This window comes from Pseudophryne corroboree, chromosome 9 (genome assembly GCF_028390025.1).
Source record: "Pseudophryne corroboree isolate aPseCor3 chromosome 9, aPseCor3.hap2, whole genome shotgun sequence".
NCBI lineage: Eukaryota > Metazoa > Chordata > Amphibia > Anura > Myobatrachidae > Pseudophryne > Pseudophryne corroboree.
The window spans coordinates 416,063,670-416,087,050 of NC_086452.1; the positions used below are offsets into that span (position 1 = coordinate 416,063,670).

General features: G+C 44.6%; 1 protein-coding gene across 1 annotated transcript in view; it reads right to left on the reverse strand.

Annotated features, from left to right (window-relative positions):
• The window catches only part of MAGI1 (membrane associated guanylate kinase, WW and PDZ domain containing 1), an 809,094-nt gene that overhangs the window by 107,594 nt on the left and 678,119 nt on the right, over positions 1-23,381 (reverse strand). The window contains exon 12 of the mRNA XM_063940923.1: positions 19,331-19,951. Coding sequence (XP_063796993.1) covers positions 19,331-19,951 — 621 coding nt within the window. The remainder of the gene's footprint in view (positions 1-19,330; positions 19,952-23,381) is intronic.

A 23,381-nucleotide genomic window follows, 5' to 3' on the forward strand; every position in this document is an offset into this window, starting at 1 on the left:
TGTGATCGTCCCTCTGGAGCTTGATGTCCAGTAGCCAAGAAACCAATCCATCCTGCACGCAGGTGAGTTGACTCCTTCTCCCCTCAGTCCCTCGCTGCAGTGATCCTGTTGCCAGCAGGAATCACTGTAAAATAAAAAACCTAGCTAAACTTTCTCTAAGCAGCTCTTTAGGAGAGCCACCTAGATTGCACCCTTCTCGGCCGGGCACAAAAATCTAACTGGAGTCTGGAGGAGGGTCATAGGGGGAGGAGCCAGTGCACACCACCTGATCGGAAAAAGCTTTACTTTTTGTGCCCTGTCTCCTGCGGAGCCGCTTATTCCCCATGGTCCTTTCAGGAACCCCAGCATCCACTAGGACGATAGAGAAACACTGAAATCTGTTGTGCTAATTGCTGCACGCCCACTACGCCAATTCCCGTGACTAACGTCTTGTCGGGAATTTCTTGCGGCTAGAGAGAAGGCAAAGGGTCAAGTGCTTATGCCAGTTAATATGCAGCCAGCTGCGCAAATGAAGATCAATGAGGTGCCACCAATAATTCATGAATGCACTGATTCAGCAGCAGCGGCTCCACAGAGTAGGAGAACGCTACAATGAAAGCTTAAAATGCCTGGCAGATTGTAGGGGCCATAATAGCCGAAAAGTTAATACGATATTAATATGTCATAAAATGTCTGTTGGAAATCCGAGGGTGTAGACACAACAGCCCAGGGTCCAGACATCCAATTCTTAACCACGTGCCTCTCTATGGCGAGACATTTTTAAATATACACAGGAACAATAAGGCCCAGTCCTATGAGATTACATGAAGAGGACTAGGGCAATCTCTTAGACCGAGCTAGAAGGACGTGATGGTGACCAGTGAGGTCCCCAATATAGAGGACATGACAATCAGCGTTTACACTAGAAGGAGGTACGGACTCGGGATCATCCCTCACCAATTTACCATGATGCCACTCACATACAGTAGGTATGAGGCACCATCATCTATGGATGTAACTAGAAGAGCAACCATACCTGTATGAGATAAATACATCCTACATCCAATCTCAATACACCATGCAGCGTGAGATGCCTGCCTGACAGTGGCGTGAGCTGCCAAATCCTGCGCAACTCTGCTGGCGTTGTGCGTCTTTTTTACTGAAAATGTGTCTTAGTTGCAACGCAATGCAACTAGGACACATGACTGTGCCGATTAATTTGATATGACACTTGTATACGGTGTGTGTGACGGAGTCTGTATACGGAGCACAACAGAACTTGTATTGGAAAAAAAGATGCGGCTGCTACATTGTATCACTCTGTGGAGAGATTGAGAGACTGTCACACACAGATATAGAAGTGTCAAAGATCAAAATAATCAGCAGTCTCCTGGTGTGTCCTAGTTATATCGTGTTGCGACTAAGGTGCATTTTCAGCAAAAAAAGACGCCCAACGTTAATAGAGTCTCACGGACCTGGCGTGCTGAGTTCTAGAAGATGGTCAAGAAGTGTCAGGCTTCCCCCCATACACAGTCATTATTTCTTGCACTGGGCTACACTTCTCACTTTAGGCTATGTGCTACTACACAGGTTCTCAAACTCGGTCCTCAGGACCCCACACAGTGCATGTTTTGCAAGTAACCCAGCAGGTGCACAGGTGTATTAATTACTCACAGACAAATTTTAAAAGGTTCACAGGTGAGCTAATTATTTCACTTGTGATTCTGTGAGGAGACCTGCGAAACATGCACTGTGTGGGGTCCTGAGGACCGAGTTTGAGAACCTGTGTGCTACTAAGAATTCATATCATCACCCATCTTAACATTCCCACCCGTCCTCTTCGCTCTGCTAATGCACGCCGTCTCTCCTGCCAACTGATTACCTCCTCCCACTCCTACCTACAAGTTTTGCACATGTTGTTCCCTATCTCTGGAATTCTCTACCTCTCCCCATCCGACTCTCTACAAAACTTCAAATGGGCTCTCAAGACCCACTTCTTCACCAAACCCAGCCATCTCTCCTCCTAACCCTCTTGTGTACGCTCACTGTCTACCCTTTCTGTGTCACCTTGGTCTATCAGTCCTTCACCTTTTAGATTGTAAGCTCGCAAGAGCAGGGACTTCTTTCCTCATGTGCCTTTCCTTTTCTTACTTTCACTGTCTTATACTCCATACTCCCTTTGATGGCACCTGACCCCTGGTTTTCCCTATACGTTCTATACTGTCATCAAATGTAAGTGCTGTTTTCTTGTTTGCCCATTGGATTATGTACTGTGTAATCGGCGCTGCGGATCCCTTGTGGCGCCATATAAATAAAGGATAATAATAATAATAATTGAGGTAACATTACTTTAATTCAACTTCTGAAGCAGACGATGAGTAAATCCTAGAGCAAAGCCTAACCACTCAGGACTTAAGGGCCCCATACACTACAGCGATATGTCTGAGGCTGAAGTCGGAGGCGATTTCCCTTGAACTCTCCCGGGAGTGATTCCATACGATTTGATACATTTTGCATGCAATATATCGTATGCGATCCCAGCCATGCCTGCGGGTACCGACATATCACGAGTGCAGCAGTAACGATCTAGGGGAGCCGATCCGACCCTCACGGGAACGCGCATCGGATCGGAAACACATCCAAAATGCCCGATTTCACCCGATATATCAGCCCGAATTTGGATTAAATCGGGCATTATCGTTCTAGTGTATGGGGCTCTTAAGACACAGCCATACATATCTATCCTTATAACCTAATAATAGCGCTAACTGGCTGTTAATGTGAATGACTGTCAGCACATCTGTATACAGAGAGAAGATATGCGTGTGTTAATGATGTTTATTACACTTAGAATAAGAACATAAAACACCCATCACCTACGCACAGTGTGGCATTGGCCCAGCAGGATACCATTGAAGCCCCAAGTGAGGTACACTGCCTCAGATTCACTGAATCTCATACCCTGAAGACAGATAACGATAGTGTGGCAATGTCACCGGTCAAATCTGCAATGTGGTCAGTGAAGTAGGGAACTGGAAGCTATCAGTACTGTTCCTGCTAGGCTGCTGGATTTTATACTGCAGAAATACGCCCTGTCCTTACGGATGTGGCCTGGAGCCCCGCTGACCTCAGTGTGCCAGCGGTGCCCCGCCTCCCTGTGAACTCGCTCCCTACCCGCTCTGACTGCCGCACTGAGAGTGCTCCCCCTACCGCCTTTAAGTCTGTGCATGACTGGATGCAGAAGAAGCTGGCGATAGACAGGGCTGGGTTTGCCCTGCCAGCCGAGGCAAAACCAGCCCCCATCTGTCTCCTGATAGCAGGACTCATGAGACGCCATTATCAGATCATCTCTGCGGGCCAGCTCATCTTCCTGGGGGCAAACTGATCAGTGATCACCCCTCCTGCAGGTATCTCACTCATTGACAAGGCATGTGGCGTAGTGTGAGGGGAACTTATGGGGCATGTGGCATGGTCAAATGGCAAAGAGCTTAAATATCATATTTAATACAATGCTCTACACTTTAGTGCCCGCCATTCATAACTGTCTTGTTTTCGGCTACTGTCCCGCCATCCCACCCACTGGCTGCAGTGTCCTGTGGGAGGAGCACTCGCACTGCTGCTCTTCATAATTTATTTGGTGCTGCTTGGGGGGGAGGGGGGTATTTAATTTATTACCTATTAAATGTCAAATCTATTAATTTAATTGTGGTGCTGGTTACAGGTAAGGATGTCTAATTATGGGCTGAGCATGCGTTACCGCCGCTTGGGATCCCAGCGGTCAGCATACCAACCACAGTGTCCCGGCGGCGGAGTGCCGGCGGAGGGGAAGGGGGGGCGTAACATGTTCTATTCCCACTCTATGGACACACACGGGTGGGAATAGTCCCTGCTATTCGGCATGCTGACTGTCGGAAATTAGATGGGGGCGGGATGTAGCCGTCGGAAATGTGACCGCCCAATAATTACACCATGGTGCTATTGCTTTGCTGCTGTGGGGGGGATTGGGCTTAGAAGATTTAGTCATTGCTAGCATTTTCATTTTAACCTATTCATACTTCCAAACAGGGCCCCAACTTTCCAGGATCAGACCAGCAGCTTCAGTTAATGATGGCTGCAGGAACAGGTGAGAGAGCACAGGATGCTAGGCCAAGTGTACCGATTATGGGGGGGGGGTAACTAGACCACATTATGCAAGCTGTGTGCACCTAGCAGAAGTGGATGCTGCATTGCCCATGTACTGTATATGAAGTTAACAGGAAGGGGTTAGAATGTAGCCTTGCACTGGCTAATATGATAGACATGTCCCTTGCACTTTTGCAGAAAGAAAGAAGAATCACTGCCTACACACAATGGAGGCTGACATTTTGTGGGCTAAATCAAGCCACAACAGTACTAGACCATCCCCACATTTGGCAATGAAAGGCTTAAGAGACCTCAGTAGTTCTTAGTGAATGGCTAATCTATACATGGATATTAGTTCATTCCACAAATTGGTTCCTTAAACTTAAGTACATGGGCCCTCATTCCGAGTCGTTCGCTCGGTATTTTTCATCGCATCGCAGTGAAATTCCGCTTAGTACGCATGCGCAATATTCGCACTGCGACTGCGCCAAGTAATTTTACAATGGAGATAGTATTTTTACTCACTGCTTTTTCATCGCTCCGGCGATCGTATTGTGATTGACAGGAAATGGGTGTTACTGGGCGGAAACAGGCCGTTTTATGGGCGTGCGGGAAAAAACGCTACCGTTTCCGGAAAAAACGCAGGAGTGGCCGGGGAAACGGAGGAGTGTCTGGGCGAACGCTGGGTGTGTTTGTGACGTCAAACCAGGAACGACAAGCACTGAACTGATCGCAGATGCCGAGTAAGTGTGGAGCTACTCTGAAACTGCTAAGTAGTTTGTAATCGCAATATTGCGAATACATCGTTCGCAATTTTAAGATGCTAAGATACACTCCCAGTAGGCGGCGGCTTAGCGTGAGCAACTCTGCTAAAATCGCCTTGCGACCGATCAACTCGGAATGAGGGCCATGGTACAGGGCAAGTAGGGTAAAGGGCAAGTGTACTTTAAAGTCAAAACACTTCTTGTAAAAGGAGCACGCATTCCTTTAAAATTCAAAAAGACAATCTCTGCAAATAAAGTACATAAAACTCGTCTGTCAACACATTTTTCTACATCTTTGTTCTCGGTCTGATGGGAAGAAAAAAAAAATAGAAGAGAAAAATCAGTTGACTTTATTTTTTTCCAGTACAGTGCACCGCAATATCATTGTGAATAATTTTTTGTGTGAATAATTTTGTATCCAAATCATCTGTCAGAGAAAAGGGAAAGGTCTGTTTTGAGAACTGTCTCTCTGATGAGTGTAGAAAAGAAGGAAATCAGACTTTTGAAACAACGAGAATGGAAATCCTAGGGTGCCGAATCACAGAACGTGTCAACAATGATTCAAGACCATCTTTGATACCGATTCTTCCTCCATGGGAATGAATTGCTAATTTATTTTGAGAGTTTCTACTGAGCGCAGTTCTCCAATTAATTTAGAAATGTAAAATGTGAGTTTGTAGCAAGTGCGTAAAACTTTTTTTTTTTTTTCCTTTTAGCTAGTTAAACAAAATCAATATTTGAAATGGGGCAATGATGGTTTTATTCTGGCAGAATTTAATTTCTTCATGGGGAAATCTGGTTTTACTCAAATTCATGCTGCTACGAAACCTAAGCTGTTACCGAAAGAGAGCAGGGCACTAAGAGGTTAAGCCGGCAGTAAAGGCATGGCCATCTTAACGTACAGGCACATTGGGTAGCTGCCCAGGGCACCGCAATTCTAGTGCCTTTCATGCTGGTGGGGGTCATCTTGCCTCCAGAGCTTCTTGAGAGGCAGGTAGAAAATGCTGCCCAGCATCTATGATTGTGAATTACACACAGAGTGGTGCATTCTCTACCTGCCTCCCAGCCTCCAGCCAGACAGTAAATGGCAATCAGCATGCTGATTGGTGGATGGCTGGAGCTATCCACCAATCAGAGTGCTGATAGCTATTCACTGTCTGGAAGCATGTGGAGAGATGGCACATTATCCCAGGAGCGGTTATTTATGATTTTTTCCCCCCATTTTCTCTGTGAATAGGTGAATAAGGGCCCCAGTACATTGCTTTAGCAAGGACTACAATGTTGTTAAGACGGCCATGAGTGGGGCGGACAAATGCTTGGGGCATATGGCTTGACCCATCATTATCAGGGGAAAATGGCTGGGCTGATAGAAAGCAATGTTTTGCGTGCAGCCTAGGAATGGGCTTTCCCAAATATGCCGCACCGAGACCTGAGACTACTCCCGATGGCCCTAAAGTTGTGAAGAATTATTAATTCTCTTGCAAACTCTTAAGAGTTCACAACCTCAGTGATCTGATGACTCAAAAATAAGGGGCCCTGGCAAATTCAGATATTGGGCCAGATTCTATTAGCCGCAAGTAGTCGCTGAAACGGCTTCCAGCAGCGTTGCAGGATTTTGGGCATAATTCAGACCTGATCGCAGCAGCAAAAATTTTCTCTAATGGGCAAAACCATGTGCAGTGCAGATGGGGCAGATGTAACATGTGCAGAGAGAGTTATGGGCCCTACACATTAGGCAATAACACTGAACGATATGAACGTTCTTGTTCATTAATGAATGAGAACTCATTCATATCGCTCAGTGTGTGAGCGCCAATGATGAGCGATGCGCGGCCCCACGCTCGTTCATCGTTGGTGCTGGGTCGCTTATGCATGCAGGCCAATATGGACAATCTCGTCCATATTACCATGCAGTGCTATGGAGACGGGTGACGGGGGAAGTGAAGAAACTTCACTCCCCCGAGCCGACGGGTCGTCTGTATGCCGTATCGGCCGTTGGGCAGCTCGGCGGCGGGTCGCCTAATGTGTATGGGGCATTAGATTTGGGCGGGGTGTGTTCAAACTGGAATCTAAACTGCAGTGTAAAAATAAAGCAGCCGGTATTTACCCTGCACAGAAACAATATAACCCTCCCAAACTCTCCATGTACGTTATATCTGCCCCACTCCCCCCCTGCAGTGCACATGGTTTTGCCCATTAGAGAAAGATTTTGCTGCTGCGATCAGGTCTGAATTAAGCCCTTTGTCTCTCTGCAGATTTCTGCTCACTGCCTATGGTGAACGAGCAGACATTGTCCCGCGGTTATTGTGCTTACGAGTACAGCGATCTACCGGCAGCATTGTTACTTACCTGTCTAAAGATGGAGTATTGGAATTTATGAGATGCATCAGTCAGTTAAACACACATGAGCATATGAAGAAATTGACCACACACACTGCATTGTGCAGTACCGTCTACAGCAGATTTTCAGCTTCTGATGTTATGTCCTGATCAGGCAATTGTTGACTGGTTGATCCTTCCAATGGGCCAATCAACAATATCCTATATTTTCATAGAAATCCTATGTGCAGCGGCCGTGTTCCGTCCTATCTAGTATTCTGAATAAGAGAATGACTAACACAAGCAGATACTGAAATAATCCCTTGCACAAAGAAGTCTCACAGACAAACCATTCCAACCACATGAAGTTTACCTGTCAGAGGTTCCGATCCACTTCTTCTCCTTCCTGGAACCTATTCACCAAGCACTTGAGCTGTTCCGGGAATTAATCCTAATAATATTTTAGTAATATGATAACTGAGCGATCTACCAATATAAGAATGGCATGACAGAGCACTTACAAGCCTAATGTGTTGATTTCAGTAGGTCTCTGAGCACCGAATAAGCACACGTAGACAGACTGGGAGATGTATTTCACAGCATGCTGTCGGTTAGAAATTGCTATCGCAGGTTTAAAGAACAGGCTCCGGACAAACTTTATCTTCTTTGTGCAGAAGACAGATAAGAATTTGCAAAGGAGAGAACAGGTAGATAAACTTATCAATGAAGAAATTCTCTGATGGAACAGACGAATACTTCATACTGTGAAAGCTTTTCTCAAATATGGTTTAAAACCCATTTACAGGTGAATGCTTTCTGATTAGGAGACGAGCCCACAGTGAATTTCTTAGCTGGCATAGACACATAGAATTTGACAGCTGATAAGGACCACTTGGCCCATCTAGTCTGACCCTTTTTTTAACCATATTTTTACCTCAAACCCTGGCCCAAATGTATTAAGCCTTATAAAGTGATAAAGTGGAGACGGGTAAAGAGTGATAAGTGACCAGCCAATCAGCTGCCTATAATTTTTCATTCACAGCCTGTGACATGGCAGTTAGGAGTTGATTGGCTGGTCAGTTATCTCTCTTTATCCGTCACCACTGTATCACTTTTTAAGGCTTAATATATTTGGGCCCATAATTGATCCTTATTTCTTTGTAAGGATATCCTTATGTCTATCCTATGCATGTTAAATTGCTCTACTGTCTTAGCCTCTACCACCTCTGCTGGGAGGCTATTCCACTTGTCCACTACCCTTTCTGTGAAGCAAATATTACTTAAGTTTCCCCTGAACCGATCCCCCTACAAGTCTCAGTGCATGTCCTTGTGTCCTATTGCTTCTCTTCCTTTGAAAAATGTCTCCCTCCTCTAACTTGTTAAAACTAGAGATAAGCGGGTTCGGTTTCACTCGGATTTACTCGGTTCTCAAAACGGCATCTTATTGGCTCACGGATGTCTCTTGTTTTGGATAGCAAATACGATGACGCTTTGAGAACCAAGTAAATCCGAGTAAAACCCGAACCCGCTCATCTCTAGTTAAAACCCTTGATATATTTGAAGGTTTCTATCATGTCCCTCCTTTCCCTTCTCTGCTTTTAGCACTATTTTGTTTGTTATGATGCAATGTGAGCAAGGGGCCTATAATCTACGGAAAATGCATGTCAGAAACATGATGTGGTTAAATCTCCATGTCCAAGGGGGGTAATTCAGAGTTGATCGCAACAGCAATTTGTTAGCAGTTGGTCAAAACCATGTGCACTGCAGGGGGGGGGCAGATATAACATGTGCAGAGAAAGTTAGATTTGGGTGGGGTGAGTTCAATCTGAAATCTAAATTGCAGTGTGAAAATAAAGCAGCCAGTATTTACCCTGCACAGAAACAAAATAACCCATCCAAATCTAAAGGGGGGTACTCATGGAGCGATAATCTAAGCAATCTGACTAGATTGCTTCAATTTTAAGCATGATCGCTCCGTGTGTACCCCCTACAGCGATAGCGATGCGCAGCGGTATCGCTAGATTGGCCTGCATGCAGGCTCAATCTAGCAGGTCGCTCATCTCACCTGGTGGGTGAAATGAGCGTCCCCCCACCCCCGTCCGCTCAGCACACATCGCGCTGTGCTGAGCGGGGGGAGAGATGTGTGCTGAGCAGTTCCCTCAGCACATATCTCTCCCCAGATCTGCCTGTGAATACGGTCCTTAACTCTCTATGCACGTTATAGCTGCCACCCCCTGCAGTGCAGTGCACATGGTTTTGCCCAACTGCTAACATATTTTCTGCTGCGATCAACTCTGAATTACCCAAAATGTGTAGTAGAGTGCATGTGCTGCAATTACGGTAGCCCCAACATGGCAGATTTTGTACGTAGTCCCATGGGGCTGTGAGCATAAATCTGAGGTTTGTGGGCTAATTTGGGGTGTAATCTGGGCTATTCAGTGTGCGCCTTGCTGGTGTTTCCACATCATTGCTACAGCACATGGCAGTCATCCCCTGCAATTGAAACGCCTGATGAGTTTACTGTACGAAAGTATGATTGTTCACACTGCCCACTATCATGACATAATGTGCACTGCAAATCTGGGCACACTTACTCAGTGACATGCTGTAACTGGAAGAGCCACCTATTTACTCACATACATTAACATGACGTCAACCAATGAGAGCATGACCTGTATTATTCCTGCAAGCGTAGTGGCGCACCTAGGAGGGTGTTTCCTGGTACCAAGAAAGATGACTAGAGAAGAAAGTGCAGTGGTGTTTGTAATTGTGATGACAGCCCATAGCTCTGCTCACTGTACATTCATCCTGCTGTTTTGCATCTGCTCTGAGGCACTGTACCTATTAAGGAGCTGAGCCTGTGAGATCCAAACATTTGTTGAAGTGCATACTCTTTTTCAGACAGGAACGTCTGAAATTCCAGCTTTTTCCCGGCATTTCAAGGCTGGATCGCTTAGCTTGACCCAGCCTGACACCCCTTTCACACAGGGAAGCAAATTACCAGGTGAAGCAGTTCTACCTGGTAATTTGCAGATCATACCTCCCAACATTTGGTATAGGGGAGTCGGGGCTTTTGCACTGCAAAGCCACGCTCGATCTCGAAAAGGGGCTGTGACCTGTGGAAAGGCGGAGTGGCTTTGTGGGAGTGCAGCGGTCGTGAGCTACCCCCCCATTTTCGTCACTGAGGGGGCACGCCCAGCGCTCTGTGAGCTGCTGGCATGACCCCTCTTCCTCTGTCTCCTGTGAACAGAAGCTGTGGCATACGCATAGTATCTCTGTTAAGCAGAGCAGTGAGTGACAGGAGCCTCCCAACTGCCCCCACCGCAAGACACTGCGGCCTGCGGGTGGGACAGTCCCAAAAAATGGGACTGTCCTGCGAAAATCAGGACAGATGGGAGGTATGCGGGTATTTCTTCTGTGTGAAAGGGTCAACCCAGGTTGAAGTTCCTGGGACTCCGACCCTGGTAAATTCCTGTGTCGAAGTCCCGGTAATTTCAACCTGGGTTGACCATTTCACACAGAAGAAATTTACCGAGTAGAACTTCTTAAACCGGTAATTTGACTTTGTGTGTAAAAGGGGTATACAGTAACTGGATGCCTTCTACAACCCCAACCTCCTTCCTTACAGCTACAGGTAAGAAATGAAATAGTACATTAATTGTATTGTATTTAGCAATGAGATTGTAATGAGGGCAGGAAATAAGCTGGAATTGTACAGGCACTTTAACAGATATAGCCTCATACTCCTATCCCTTTTATGCAATACGGTGCGAGATCCCTGGTGCAATTCATGTGTTGCATAATTTATCTTCAATTTAGAGTCTGATTGAACTATGTACAGGGGGCAGCCAGGTTGGCTCAGAGGGAGGCAGTGTGGAGGTAGGTTAGGGTGGCTTGATATAAAGGGGTGAGACGGGGTCATGGCACTGCTACGGATGCCTGCAGGGGAAGCGTAACTGCGTGACTGTGGCCACGCCCACACTATACAATGCCGCGATTACCGGCATTGTACAGCAGGGGATTAGTACAAAACACATCATCACCTGCCAGGTACGCCCACTTCACTCGCTAGGCAGTGGCTGGGCGCAGGGTGGAGGCCAGCTCCAGGAGACTTGACCACTTTTCTGGTAGGCCGAGAGTGCCACCTGATTTTCAGGAGCCTACCCCGGTAGCGGGAGAGCAGCCAAGTATGCTTAGACCCCGCAGCCGGTGTGTCTTTGTACGCAGCGGCTGTGCAATAACCCCCTTTAGAAATCCTGCATTTGCCCTTTAGTACATATCCCAAAAATGTTTATTATAATCAATTCCCATTTAACCAAGGCAGTGTTCCGCTGGAGTCTCATTTCATCTTGCCCGTGTAAGCAGAGAGACAGCCCCCATTCAGGATAATTAATGAAATCCAACAGAGAAACACTATGGCCTGCGCCACATGGATCATCACAAATACTTTTTACAAAACATTTAAAAAATATATAAAGTGAAATATTAATTCTACCTATTAACAGTTTCTATGTCCTCTTTCTATTTGACAAACATTTCATATAGCAATCGGGGATTGTTTTTGCCTATGAAATAAGAATAAAGTCCTAATTATCATATATTGGAGATTGTGCTGTTTGTGTAATATCTGCTATTTAACAGTCAAATCCTAGAGAGGACTTTTGATTAGTGCAGGTATGGGGTGTATGTATCACTGTGGCTCACTGCGACATGCCGCGTGTATAAAAGGAGGCAGCTCAGCGGGGCAGCACAGACAGACGGAGTCACTCTTTCATGTCCAGGATGAGCTACTGCACGGAGATAAATCACCAACGATTTTAAGAGGAGAAGAAAACAGCATGTGTAACAGTAATCCGTACACTATCCACTGCAAAATTCCCCAACTGGGAGGAAGAGGCTCTTAATGAATACATTGCAAAATGTTTCAACTTTAAACAGTGGGGATTACACTATTATTATATTTTATTTATATGGCAACCACAAACGTTCTGTAGCGCTGTAGGTAGGGGGGATACTCGCATATGCTAAATACAGCTGCTTACAGCCTAAAGAGCTCTTGTGTATAATATCCACATCTATGTACAGCTGTTCTTCAGTTATAAGCAACTGCTGACCACCCCCGCCCCCCTCCCCAAGAAGATCAATATACTCACCAGTCTAGGGAGCCGGTCCGCGCTGCTTCTGCTGGGCTGCCCGGCGCCGGATCCTGTGCGCTGCGGTGACCCCCGGTGCTGTAAAGTGCGCTACCGCTTTGCAGCGTCACTTTACTGCACCGGAGTCACACTGGAGCACATGGGGGGCCCGGCAGCGCTCACTGGAGCAGCGGACACCGGCTCCCTGGACAGGTGAGTATGGTGTTTTTTTACACTGTGATCATAGCTGAGAAAGCTGGGCAAATGACACATTATCGCAATATCACAGGGCACACTGCGGTATTTTTTCACATTTTTTTTTTAGTAAATTTGGCCACATCACATTTCCCATTATAAGTATGGGGAATGCGATGTGGCTTGCTAAAAAAAAAAAAAAAGTGAAAAAAGGGTTTGGAGCAGTTTTTCATGAAAACTGCTCCAAATGCCCTTTAATACATTCAGGTGATACTAAAATAATATGAAAAGGGTGTGAAAACACCCTTTTTCACATTATTTTAGTAAAAATAATGTTAATAAATAGACCCCCTTAACCAGAACTGTTGCTACCACTAATTTCTAGACAATGGAGGCACTCAACACTGGGCCAATAACAGCATCTACTGTGTAGGTAACAGGAACAGTTTTACAATGACACTGCACCGTGAATGCCTAGAACACGCATGGAATAAGTAGCATCTGTTGGTTTCACAAATTTCTGAGACGTGATAGTAAAGAGATTCAGGTGAATTTGTTATTAATCTATGTCCCAGCTTCTATCTCGCTTGACGCATAAGAAAGAATGGCCATCCACGTTCCGCACTCCTCTATATTGGTAAACACAGTTGATAGATCTCACTTTACAAAACGATCAGTTCTGCAAAGTCATAAAGATCCCACATTCATCTTGTATTTAGCAGTTGTTTCCATTTATAGGATAAGTATGACTTGCTGAATCTTCAGCAAATATGAAGAGTTTAGTATACGACAAGATCACTTAAAAAAACAGACTGCAAACACATTTCTCTGTACATTGCATCATCGATTCAAACTATTATTATTATTACCAGTTATTTATATAGCACACACATATTCCATAGCGCTTTACAGAGACTATTTGCCCATTCACATTGGTCCCTGCCCCAGTGGAGCTTACAATCTATATTCCCTACCACATGTACATGAGAACACGTTCATACTAGGGTTAATTTGTGTTGGGATCCAATTGACCTACCAGTATATTTTTGGATTGTGGGAGGAAACCCACGCAAGTACGGGGAGAATATACAAACTCCACACAGGTAGAGCCATGGTGGGAATCGAACCCATGACCTCAGTGCTGTGAGGCAATAATGCTAACCATTACACAATCCGTACTGCCACTATGAGGGGTATTCAATTGTTTGAAAAGTCAGTTGGGTGTCTGTTTTTCCTATCTAATAGACAGGAAAAAACAGACACCCAACCCGACTTTTCAAACAATTGAATATCCCCCTATATATCAAACCTAGGGGTAGAAGCTTGAAACGAAGATAAGTGAAACGGATATCCAAAGCAACCAATCAGATTCTTGCTATAATTTAATTGAATGTACTAGAGAAATAAAAGTTAGAATCTGAACCTTTAGAAAGTTTGACACACCTCACCCAAGACAGTATGGACTAAGTGTAGGACCATTGGCAAAGCAAAGCACTGGGGCCTCTACCCATCCTCCAGCGGTAGGTGTGGGGGGTGCTATCAGCGGCAGCTTTGATGTCCCAAGGGTGTTCTATCTTCTACTCAGCATGCAGGTCAGGACTTGGAACAGTAATTTCTGCTAATGACTACTTTACTGCACAGATGGTGTCAGATGGGGTGGGAGGGAGAGCACTAAACTGAAGAAGGGGGCATTGGGCTGATGAAGGGGCCCCGGCATGACTTCCAGGGAGGCAGGTGTTTAAAACGCAAGGAAGGGGTGGATAGTGGAGTGGGCTTAATATTCATCATTATCCAGTGGGAGGGGCATGACTGCAGATCTCTCCAGTTCCTGGAAATAGATTTCATAGCTTTCAATGGGATAAAAAAAAATACCTTTCAGGAGGTATTGGGGACTTGGGGATCAGAGTTCAGGAGCCAGAGCAATCCAATATAAAACTGCATACCAGGCGTGTGGAGCTGGAGCAGGGACCAGCTGCTGGAAGGCTGATATCTCTGGTACTGGGCATAATAGAGACAAGCTGCCAGTGTCCATCAAAAGAGGAGAGTCCCAGCTTTTGGTGAATACTCTCGGAAAACTCATCAGACAAAACTCGAGATATCTGGCTGGGAAGGGCAATTAAACGGCTTGGATGGGGACCACTGCTTTGAAGTCTGATATCTCCAGTTCCCCAGGGCCGATTTTCAAAAATCTGGTACCGCTGGAAAAAGGGGACCCTCAGCTATCAGCCTAGGGCCCCTATACTCCTGGCACCTTCTGGCAACTGCCCATTGAGCCCATATGAAAAGACAGCCTTGGCAGGAGAAAATAGGAGCCATTTAGTAAAATCTAGGAGACACCACATTTTGGAGCCTGTAAATACGGGCTACAAGGTCTCAAAGTGAGTGTAATGATATTGGTTTTGAAAACGGTAAAGCGTAACCTCATAAATTGGTGGCCAACAAGTACTGCTTACAGTGACAAGAGGTCCCTAATCTACATACATTAACAAATGTACAATCCTCATGTTCCTGGCGCATTACTCAGTGCTGGAGAATAATTTTCAACTGTATCACCTGAACCAATTAACCACTAATGTTTCATTTCAATTCACTCCATATTCAGAAGACCAGCAATATAAAGAAAAGTATTTCCAACATATCTGCCAAATAGCAGAACGGCCTAGAAAACTGAAAGCTTGCATTTATTCATACTTCCATTAACCTCTCTTTCAGATCATAAACAAACTTATGTTGCAGTGTTTGGCACATTAAGACCCAATGTAGTATGACTACAGAGCAGAGGTTCCCAAGCTTGGTTTTCAAAGCACCCTACCAGTCCAGGTTTCAACAATATCCATGCTAAAGCACAGGGTGAGAAAAAAAAAAAACAGGTTTAAAAAAAACAACAAAACCCGCTTTTTTTTTAACCGTCTTTTTGGATTTAAACCAATTTTTTTTTTTTGCATTAACTTTTAATGAAATTTTTTTTTTTAATCCTGTTTGATATAATACTGTGAAACATTGCTATGTATTAGAAACCTTGATCAACCATATTTTAATGCTTTCTAACATTAACAATCCACAGTTATTGGACTTTGATACGATTTATTTGAAATCTTTAAACCACTTAACTGGCATGGTCAGATTTCATGCGAGTGCGCCGTCCCACCCTGTCCCCCCGTTTTTTTACGAGGAGATCCGTTCTGCAGATGTGCATAATATAATGTTTAAATATTTAAAAAAAAAACTTTTTCAACTTTATTAAATAAAATACATTTTAAAAAACAATGTTGTTAACGCTTTTGAAGGGAAAAATCGTCAGTTAAGTAGTTTTAAATAAATCCAATTTCATACTAAATACAATTAAAACATGCAAAAGTACTTTTCCGAGAAATGCACAAACACAAAAAAAGAAGGAGTTAAGCATTAGCACTGGAGCTGTCACTGGCATTAAACATTTTGAATAAAAACACTAGTTTAGATGGGATCCGGTCTGAAGATCGACAGTGTCTAGGTCGACAATGTTTAGGTCGACCACTATAGGTCGACAGTCACTAGGTCGACATGGATGGAAGGTCGACAGGGTTTCTAGGTCGACATGTGCTAGGTCGACAGGTCTAAAGGTCGACATGAGTTTTTCACATTTTTTTCCTTTTTTTAAATTTTTTCATACTTAACGATCCACGTGGACTACGATTGGAACGGTAAAGTGTGCCGAGCGAAGCGGTAGCGGAGCGAAGGCACCATGCCCGAAGCATGGCAAGCGAAGCGAGCCATGCGAGGGGACGCGGTGCACTAATTTGGGATCCCGGTCACTCTACGAAGAAAACGACACCAAAAAAAAAAAAATCCTCATGTCGACCTTTAGACCTAGCACATGTCGACCTAGAAACCCTGTCGACCTTCCATCCATGTCGACCTAGTGACTGTCGACCTATAGTGGTCGACCTAAACATTGTCGACCTAGACACTGTCGATTTGATGAACCACACCCAGTTTAGATGCCTTTTCAGTTCCCAGTCTGTTTCAAAGCTTCGAATGAACTAAACCAAAAGAAAAACTAAACTTCTTTCTACACTAGCTGAAGATGATTGCACAGTCAGAAGTTGTTCAATAATGGGAAATACATTAGGTTTTGAATTGAAGTAAACATAGAGATTAAACCATGAGGTGTTTTTCTGTGTATTGCCTGTTTAATGTGTTGGTGTTGTTTACTCTTTAAGACTGTGAGTGTTAACTGAGTTTTTTTTCTGTCCTATGGGAATGTTGAGGAAGAAGCTTGATGCTAGGCAGATTTAGTACCTCTCTTATTTATTTATTACCAGTTATTTATATAGCGCACACATATTCCGCAGCGCTTTACATAGAATATTTGGCCATTCACATCAGTCCCTGCCCCAGTGGAGCTTACATTCTATATTCCCTACCAAATGTACATGCACACACACATTCACGTTATGGTTAATTTTGTTTTGATTCAATTAACCTACCAGTATATTTTTGGATCTTATCTGATTCACCTCCCTATATCTTTATTGTGTGTGTGATTTAATGCATTGGTTCAGCTTACTTAGATGAAGACCACAAGCAACAAGACTGTGGAATAATACCAAGGATTCCCTTACAATAGGCTTTTTTTTTTTTTTAAGAAGTCACGGTGTTGTGCCTGTAGTCACAGCATATTAAAAACAAAACAAAACAAAACAGAGTTTGTTACTTAAAGTATCTGATGTGTTTATACCTGACTGAATCTATCCTAACATTATAAGGCATAGTGGGGCAGATGTATTAAGACTGGAGAAGTGATAAAGCAGTGATAAGTGCAAGGTGATAACGCAAGTCTATCAGCTCCAATATGTAAATTGACAGGAGCTGATTGGCTGGTGTGTTATCACCTTCCACTTATCACTGCTTTGTGACTTCTCCAGGCTTAATATATCTACCCCAGTGTCTCCTTCTCTTACATCATTCTGGAACAGGTGACATAAGCCTGCTAGCTTCCAAGGCATCATAAATGCGGACTGATGGGATTCATACCCAGATGATATCCAGTCCAAGACAATGTACCTAACATGCTATGCTTTATAACCTTTTAGTCCTGGCTACTGTAGTGTATAGTAATCTATAGCTTACATGTACACCCATCATATGGAAAGTACATATCATTACATTATTTTTACTTCAGCATTTAGACAGTTGTTGAATTTTAAAAGTTGTGTTAATCACGGGGTATGTTAGAAGTAAGGTAGTTTAATAATAACAACTTTTCTTTAAATTAATGGTAATAAAGAAAGAACTCTTGATACTGTATAGGGGAATTAAGACGCTCAGTCCCACTGGAGCCAATTATGCGTTTCGGCAGCTAACCAAGATCGGGTCAGACAGTCATCTACTTACTGTAACCCCAGCCATGTTGTACTAACAGTGGAACAAGCAGCTCGGTATTTTTTTTTCCCCTTAAAGAAATCCTAAAAGTTTTATTTTCCATTTGCTTGAGTTAATGAATGGACAGCACATGGTGTGGGTATGTGACCTTTTTCCAGTATTCACCCAACCGTCCACCAAACTCTTCAGCAGGCCATACACTGCATGATAAACCATGCAAACTAGCCAACCAAACAATTATCTTTCAGTGTATGGACCTGAACGATGATAATCCAGGGAATTAAGACAGCTGAATCGTCTGGTTTGGCTCTCAAACCTGTCTGGGACTGCCAGCTACTGCTCAGCCTGGGAATAGGGATCACCCCTATACATTGTGCAGTATATGTAGGCGTTCTGATTATTGGGCCATCGCTCGTCTGGGAGTCCTTCCCTCGGCCATGTAGCCTATGGCCAACTTTAGGCATGAAAATCCTTGCTGGCTACCCGACACTGAAGTGTCTCCAGCCAAATCAGCTGAGCATCCAATCTGTACAGTTCTGGCTACTTAGATAACACTGTGGAGGGTCTCTCTCCCGTTCCCTCCTCAAGAGAGTGTGGTGTTTATCTCAAATGAACTAGGAGGATCGTTTCTAAACTCACTGAATTTGACTTTTACCTACATATATATTTTTTCTGTGCAGGGTAAATACTGGCTGCTTTTGCACGTGGCCCACAAAAGTTAAGACAGCTTTATTTTTACACTGCAATTTAGATTTCGGTTTAAACACACCCCACCCAAATCTAAATCTCTCTGCACACGTTACAAGCTGCCCCATCTGCAGTGTAACAAGGTTTGCCCAGTTGCTTGCTTTTTTTGCTTTACTTACAAACAAGAACCAGGCCTATAGTGCAACAGTGGATAAATGTGGTCAAAAACTACCAATCACTGTTTACAGTTATATTGCATGGTTGATAAAGACTTTAGTTCTATAAAATCGTAGATGCATACAGTTCATTGTTATGTTAGAAATTCTAGGACACACTGGCTGCATTCCACAAAACATGAAAATGTTAGACCAGCTGGATCTGCAAACTGTGGCCCGGATGTAATGACGCCCAAGTTCGGCGGCCATGCATGATGACGGCTGAGTCCGGACGTTCTCTTAAAAGGGGCAATCACTTGCAAGGAAAACCATGCCTTGAAAGTAGAGATGAGCGGTTTCGGTTTTACCAGAATCTCCTTATTGGCTCACAGGCGTCTGTGTTTTGGTTAGCCAATAAGAAAATCCAGAAAAAAAGAATTTGCGATAATTCTGGCGTTAAGAACCGAGTAAATCCGAACCCGCTCATCTCTACTTGAAAGTGATTGCCCCTATAAAAAAAGTCTAAGTTCGGCCGGCATCCCGCACGGCCGCCGGGGTCATTACATCTGGCCCTATGAATTAATATAACGGCTTAAATTCCTCTAAGCCTTACCTCCTCTTTGCACCAGCAGTGTAACTTCACTCCCCTTTGGACATTCGATCAGTAAATCCACAACTTGATTATGCGTCAAAGTCTGCACATTCTTCTTGTTCACCTCCACTATAAGATCTCCTTCTTTCAGTCCACGGCATCGAGGGCTATCTACAATCTGCTTCACTCTCTGGCCTCCACCACCGGGACTATCTGCTATGGTGAAGCCAAACCCCATCGGCCCTTTTACTATATGCACCGTAATCAGTTCCGGTTGCGTTGCTATAGAAGATGCCAACGAGACTGTGTCATTAGGGTAACCATGGGAACCATTTGAAGATACGTCCACAGGGCTGCTAGGCCTCGGCTCTTTTAAATTACTGGCTTTTCTAGTTTTGCTGCTGATGCTAGACGGGGAGTCATAGTTTTCTTGTCCGTTGACAATGATGGGATCTTTGTCCAAAATGGCCACAGACGTCACCAGACTTGTGTTGGGGTCGTCAGGATCGAAAGGAAGTGGGTAACCTCGGCAGAGTTCAAGGTCGACACTTTCGCCGATCGGTATAGACTGGAAGATCTTCACAACTTGAGCGTGGGTATATCCAAGCACGCAGGTCTCATTCACACTGACAATGACGTCGCCTGCGGTGGGGGGGAAAGACAGGATTAAACTTTGGGCACCGCATACCACACAAATAAATGTGATTAAAGGAACCATAAAATAAAACATTTCTAGGAAATAAATACATTTCAAAAATGAATCTGTATTACTGCTCAGCCGTCTCTGGGATATATACTGTATATAGATCTCAGTCCACTCACTCCTACAGCGTTCAAGTATAAAAATACAATCTGTATAATACATGCTTATTTTTGTTGGTAACTTTACAGCAGATGGCAATTCTACTAGTCTTTTGTGTACCCCGGGTCACATCATTAAATAATGCATACTTTAAGCTTTGTAATAATTGCCCATAACATCCCTCTGTTGCCATTTGTATTACAGACGTTGTTCCAAAGGATTCCTCCTCCCCATATAACCAAACGCCTGGCATTTTACTGGGAGCGTTACTCTGGGACCTAAGCAGAGCAATAGGCAAGGGCATAGCTACCACAGGTGCAGGGAGTGCAGCTGCTATGGGGCCCAGAGGTAAGAGGGACCACCTTCCCGTCACAGTTACATACAAGGGCATAGCTACCATAGGTGCAGGGAGTGCAGATGCTATGGGGCCCAGAGGTAAGAGGGACCACCTTCCTGTCACAGTTACATACAAGGGCATAGCTACCATAGGTGCAGGGAGTGCAGATGCTATGGGGCCCAGAGCTGAGAGGGCCCACCTTCCCTGTCACAGTTACATCTGTTATATACAAGGGCGTAGCTACCATAGGTGCAGGGAGTGCAGCTGCTATAGAGCCCAGAGCTGAGAGGGGCCACCTTCTCTGTCACAGTTACATGTGTTATATACAAGGACGTACTGTAGATAGGTGCAGAGAGTGCAGCTGCTATAGAGCCCAGAGCTGAGTGGGGCCACCTTCCCTGTCACAGTTACAGGTGTTATATACAAGGGCGTAGCTACCATAGGTGCAGGGAGTGCAGTTGCTATAAAGCCCGGAGCTGAGAGGGGCCACCTTCCCTGTCACAGTTACATGTGTTATATACAAGGACGTAGATAGGTGCAGAAAGTGCAGCTGCTATAGAGCCCAGAGCTGAGTGGGGCCACCTTCCCGGTCACAGTTACATGTGTTATATACAAGGACGTAGATAGCTGCTGAGAGTGCAGCTGCTATGGGGCCCAGAGCTGAGAGGGGCAACCTTCCCGGTCACAGTTACATGTGTTATATACAAGGACATAGATAGGTGCAGAGAGTGCAACTGCTATGGGGCCCAGAGCTGAGATGGGCCACCTTCCTGTCACAGTTATATGTGTTATATACAGGGTGTAGCTACCATAGGTGCGAGGAGTGCAACTGCTATGGGGCCCAGAGCTGAGATGGGCCACCTTCCTGTCACAGTTATATGTGTTATATACAGGGTGTAGCTACCATAGGTGCGAGGAGTGCAGCTGCTATGGGGTCCAGTGCTGAGAGGGGCCCACCTTCCCAGTCACAGTTACATGTATTATATACAAGGGCGTAGCTACCATAGGTGCAGGGAGTGCAGCTGCTATGGGGCCCAGAGCTGAGTGGGGCCACCTTCCTGGTCAGTTACATGTGTTACATACAAGGGCGTAGCTACCATAGGTGCGCAGAGTGCAGATGCTATGGGGCCCAGAGCTGAGAGGGGCCACCTTCCCTGTCACAGTTACATGTGTTATATACAAGGGTGTAGCTCCCATAGGTGCACAGAGTGCAGATGCTATGGGGCCCAAACCTGAGAGAGGCCCACCTTCCTTTCACAGTTACATGTGTTATACACATTTTTCAACACAGGGTTTATACATGGGGCCTTTACAAACTTTTGCCTTAGGGCCTACAATATATCTCGTTACACCCCTATACCTGCTCATTGTAATGTGGTATACAATGGACTGGACAGCATTATAATGTTACATAACATGAACTGGGGCACTGGAATGTGGCACAATATGAAGTGGAGGCACTTTAGTGTGGCATAATATAAACTGGGGGCACTGCAATGTGGCATAAGATGAACTGAGGCACTGTAATGTGGCATAATATGAACTGAAGCACTGTTATTTGGCACAATATGAAGCAGAGGCACTACAGTGTGGCATAATATGAACTAGGGGCACCAATAGTGTGGCATAATATAAGCTGGGGGCACTGTAATGTGGCACAATATGAAGCAGAAGCACTATAGTGTGACTTAATATGAACTGGGGACACTGTATGTTATAATGTGAATTGGGGATACGGTGTTACATAATGTGTACTGACAGCCCTACAATGTGAAATCATGTGAACTAGCGCACTACTATGGTTCATAAAATAGACTAGGACACTACTATGAGACATAACATTACCTAAGGCACTACTATGGTTCAGAAAGTGAACTAGGGCCCTATTATGGGGCAAAAAATTAACAACTGCTGTAAAGAGGTGGCTACAGGCCAAAATGTTCTGGCAATCCCCCTGGTATTAAGATTGTACTGTTCTACATCAGGGGAAGCTGGGAGCTGAGAAATTTGTACAAAAATGGGTGATTAATTCAGTTCTGCCAAGATAGTACGTGTGTAGTTAATGTGGCACCTGATTGGACGGGAGCTGATGCATCCAATCAGGTGTTGTCTTATGTATACACCTCGAATCCTAGCTGACCGACTCTCTAGGACAGCTCCAGTCCTCTACTCTTCCTGCTGTGAGACAGGACAATGCGGCAGCTCCATTCAGGGAATTGTGAAGATGTCACTGGGAGACCTCGAGTAACATCTTGGGACTATTGCTTTTTCAAAAAAAAAAAAAAAAAAGATGGGTTGTACCAAAGTGAGGGTGAAACGCAACACTGATAGACTGTTAAAATTCAAGCTGATAAAGAAAGGCATTCATTTTTTCTCTAAATAAGTGTTCTTCATTTGATTTGCTGATTTTACTTCCCTTCAGTGCAGTGCTATTCCCAAATGACAGACCAACACTGCAATTACCCCTTAATCACTAAGGGTAGTCCCTGTTTTTTGTAGTTTATAAATTGAAGGCAGAGGCTCTTCCTCTGTGACCTTCATATTTGCCGGAATGGGACATTAATTGTTAGACTAATCTGTATTCATGTTGTTGTTATGACAACTACTGAACTGCACGCGTTTTGTAGTTTTGTTAACTTGTTCGTAAAGTTTTTTTTTTTAAACTTAGAAGAGGGAGAACCATGAAGTGACAGTTACTGTGATGTTTCTCGCTGCAGTCTACGAAGCTGCTGGTAAGTTTCAAAGTACAGTAAATCAATGACATTAACAGAGGCCAACCTGACAAGCACAACTGCCACTTAGTAGTCGCCCAGACAACTATGAAAAGCTTGCGCCGGCGCTTGGTGCTCGGCCTGGTAAAAAGCTCACGTCTGAATATGTCAAAGACGAGCTTGTGGATTAATAGAAGCGGAAAACAGAGAGCACAGTATGGC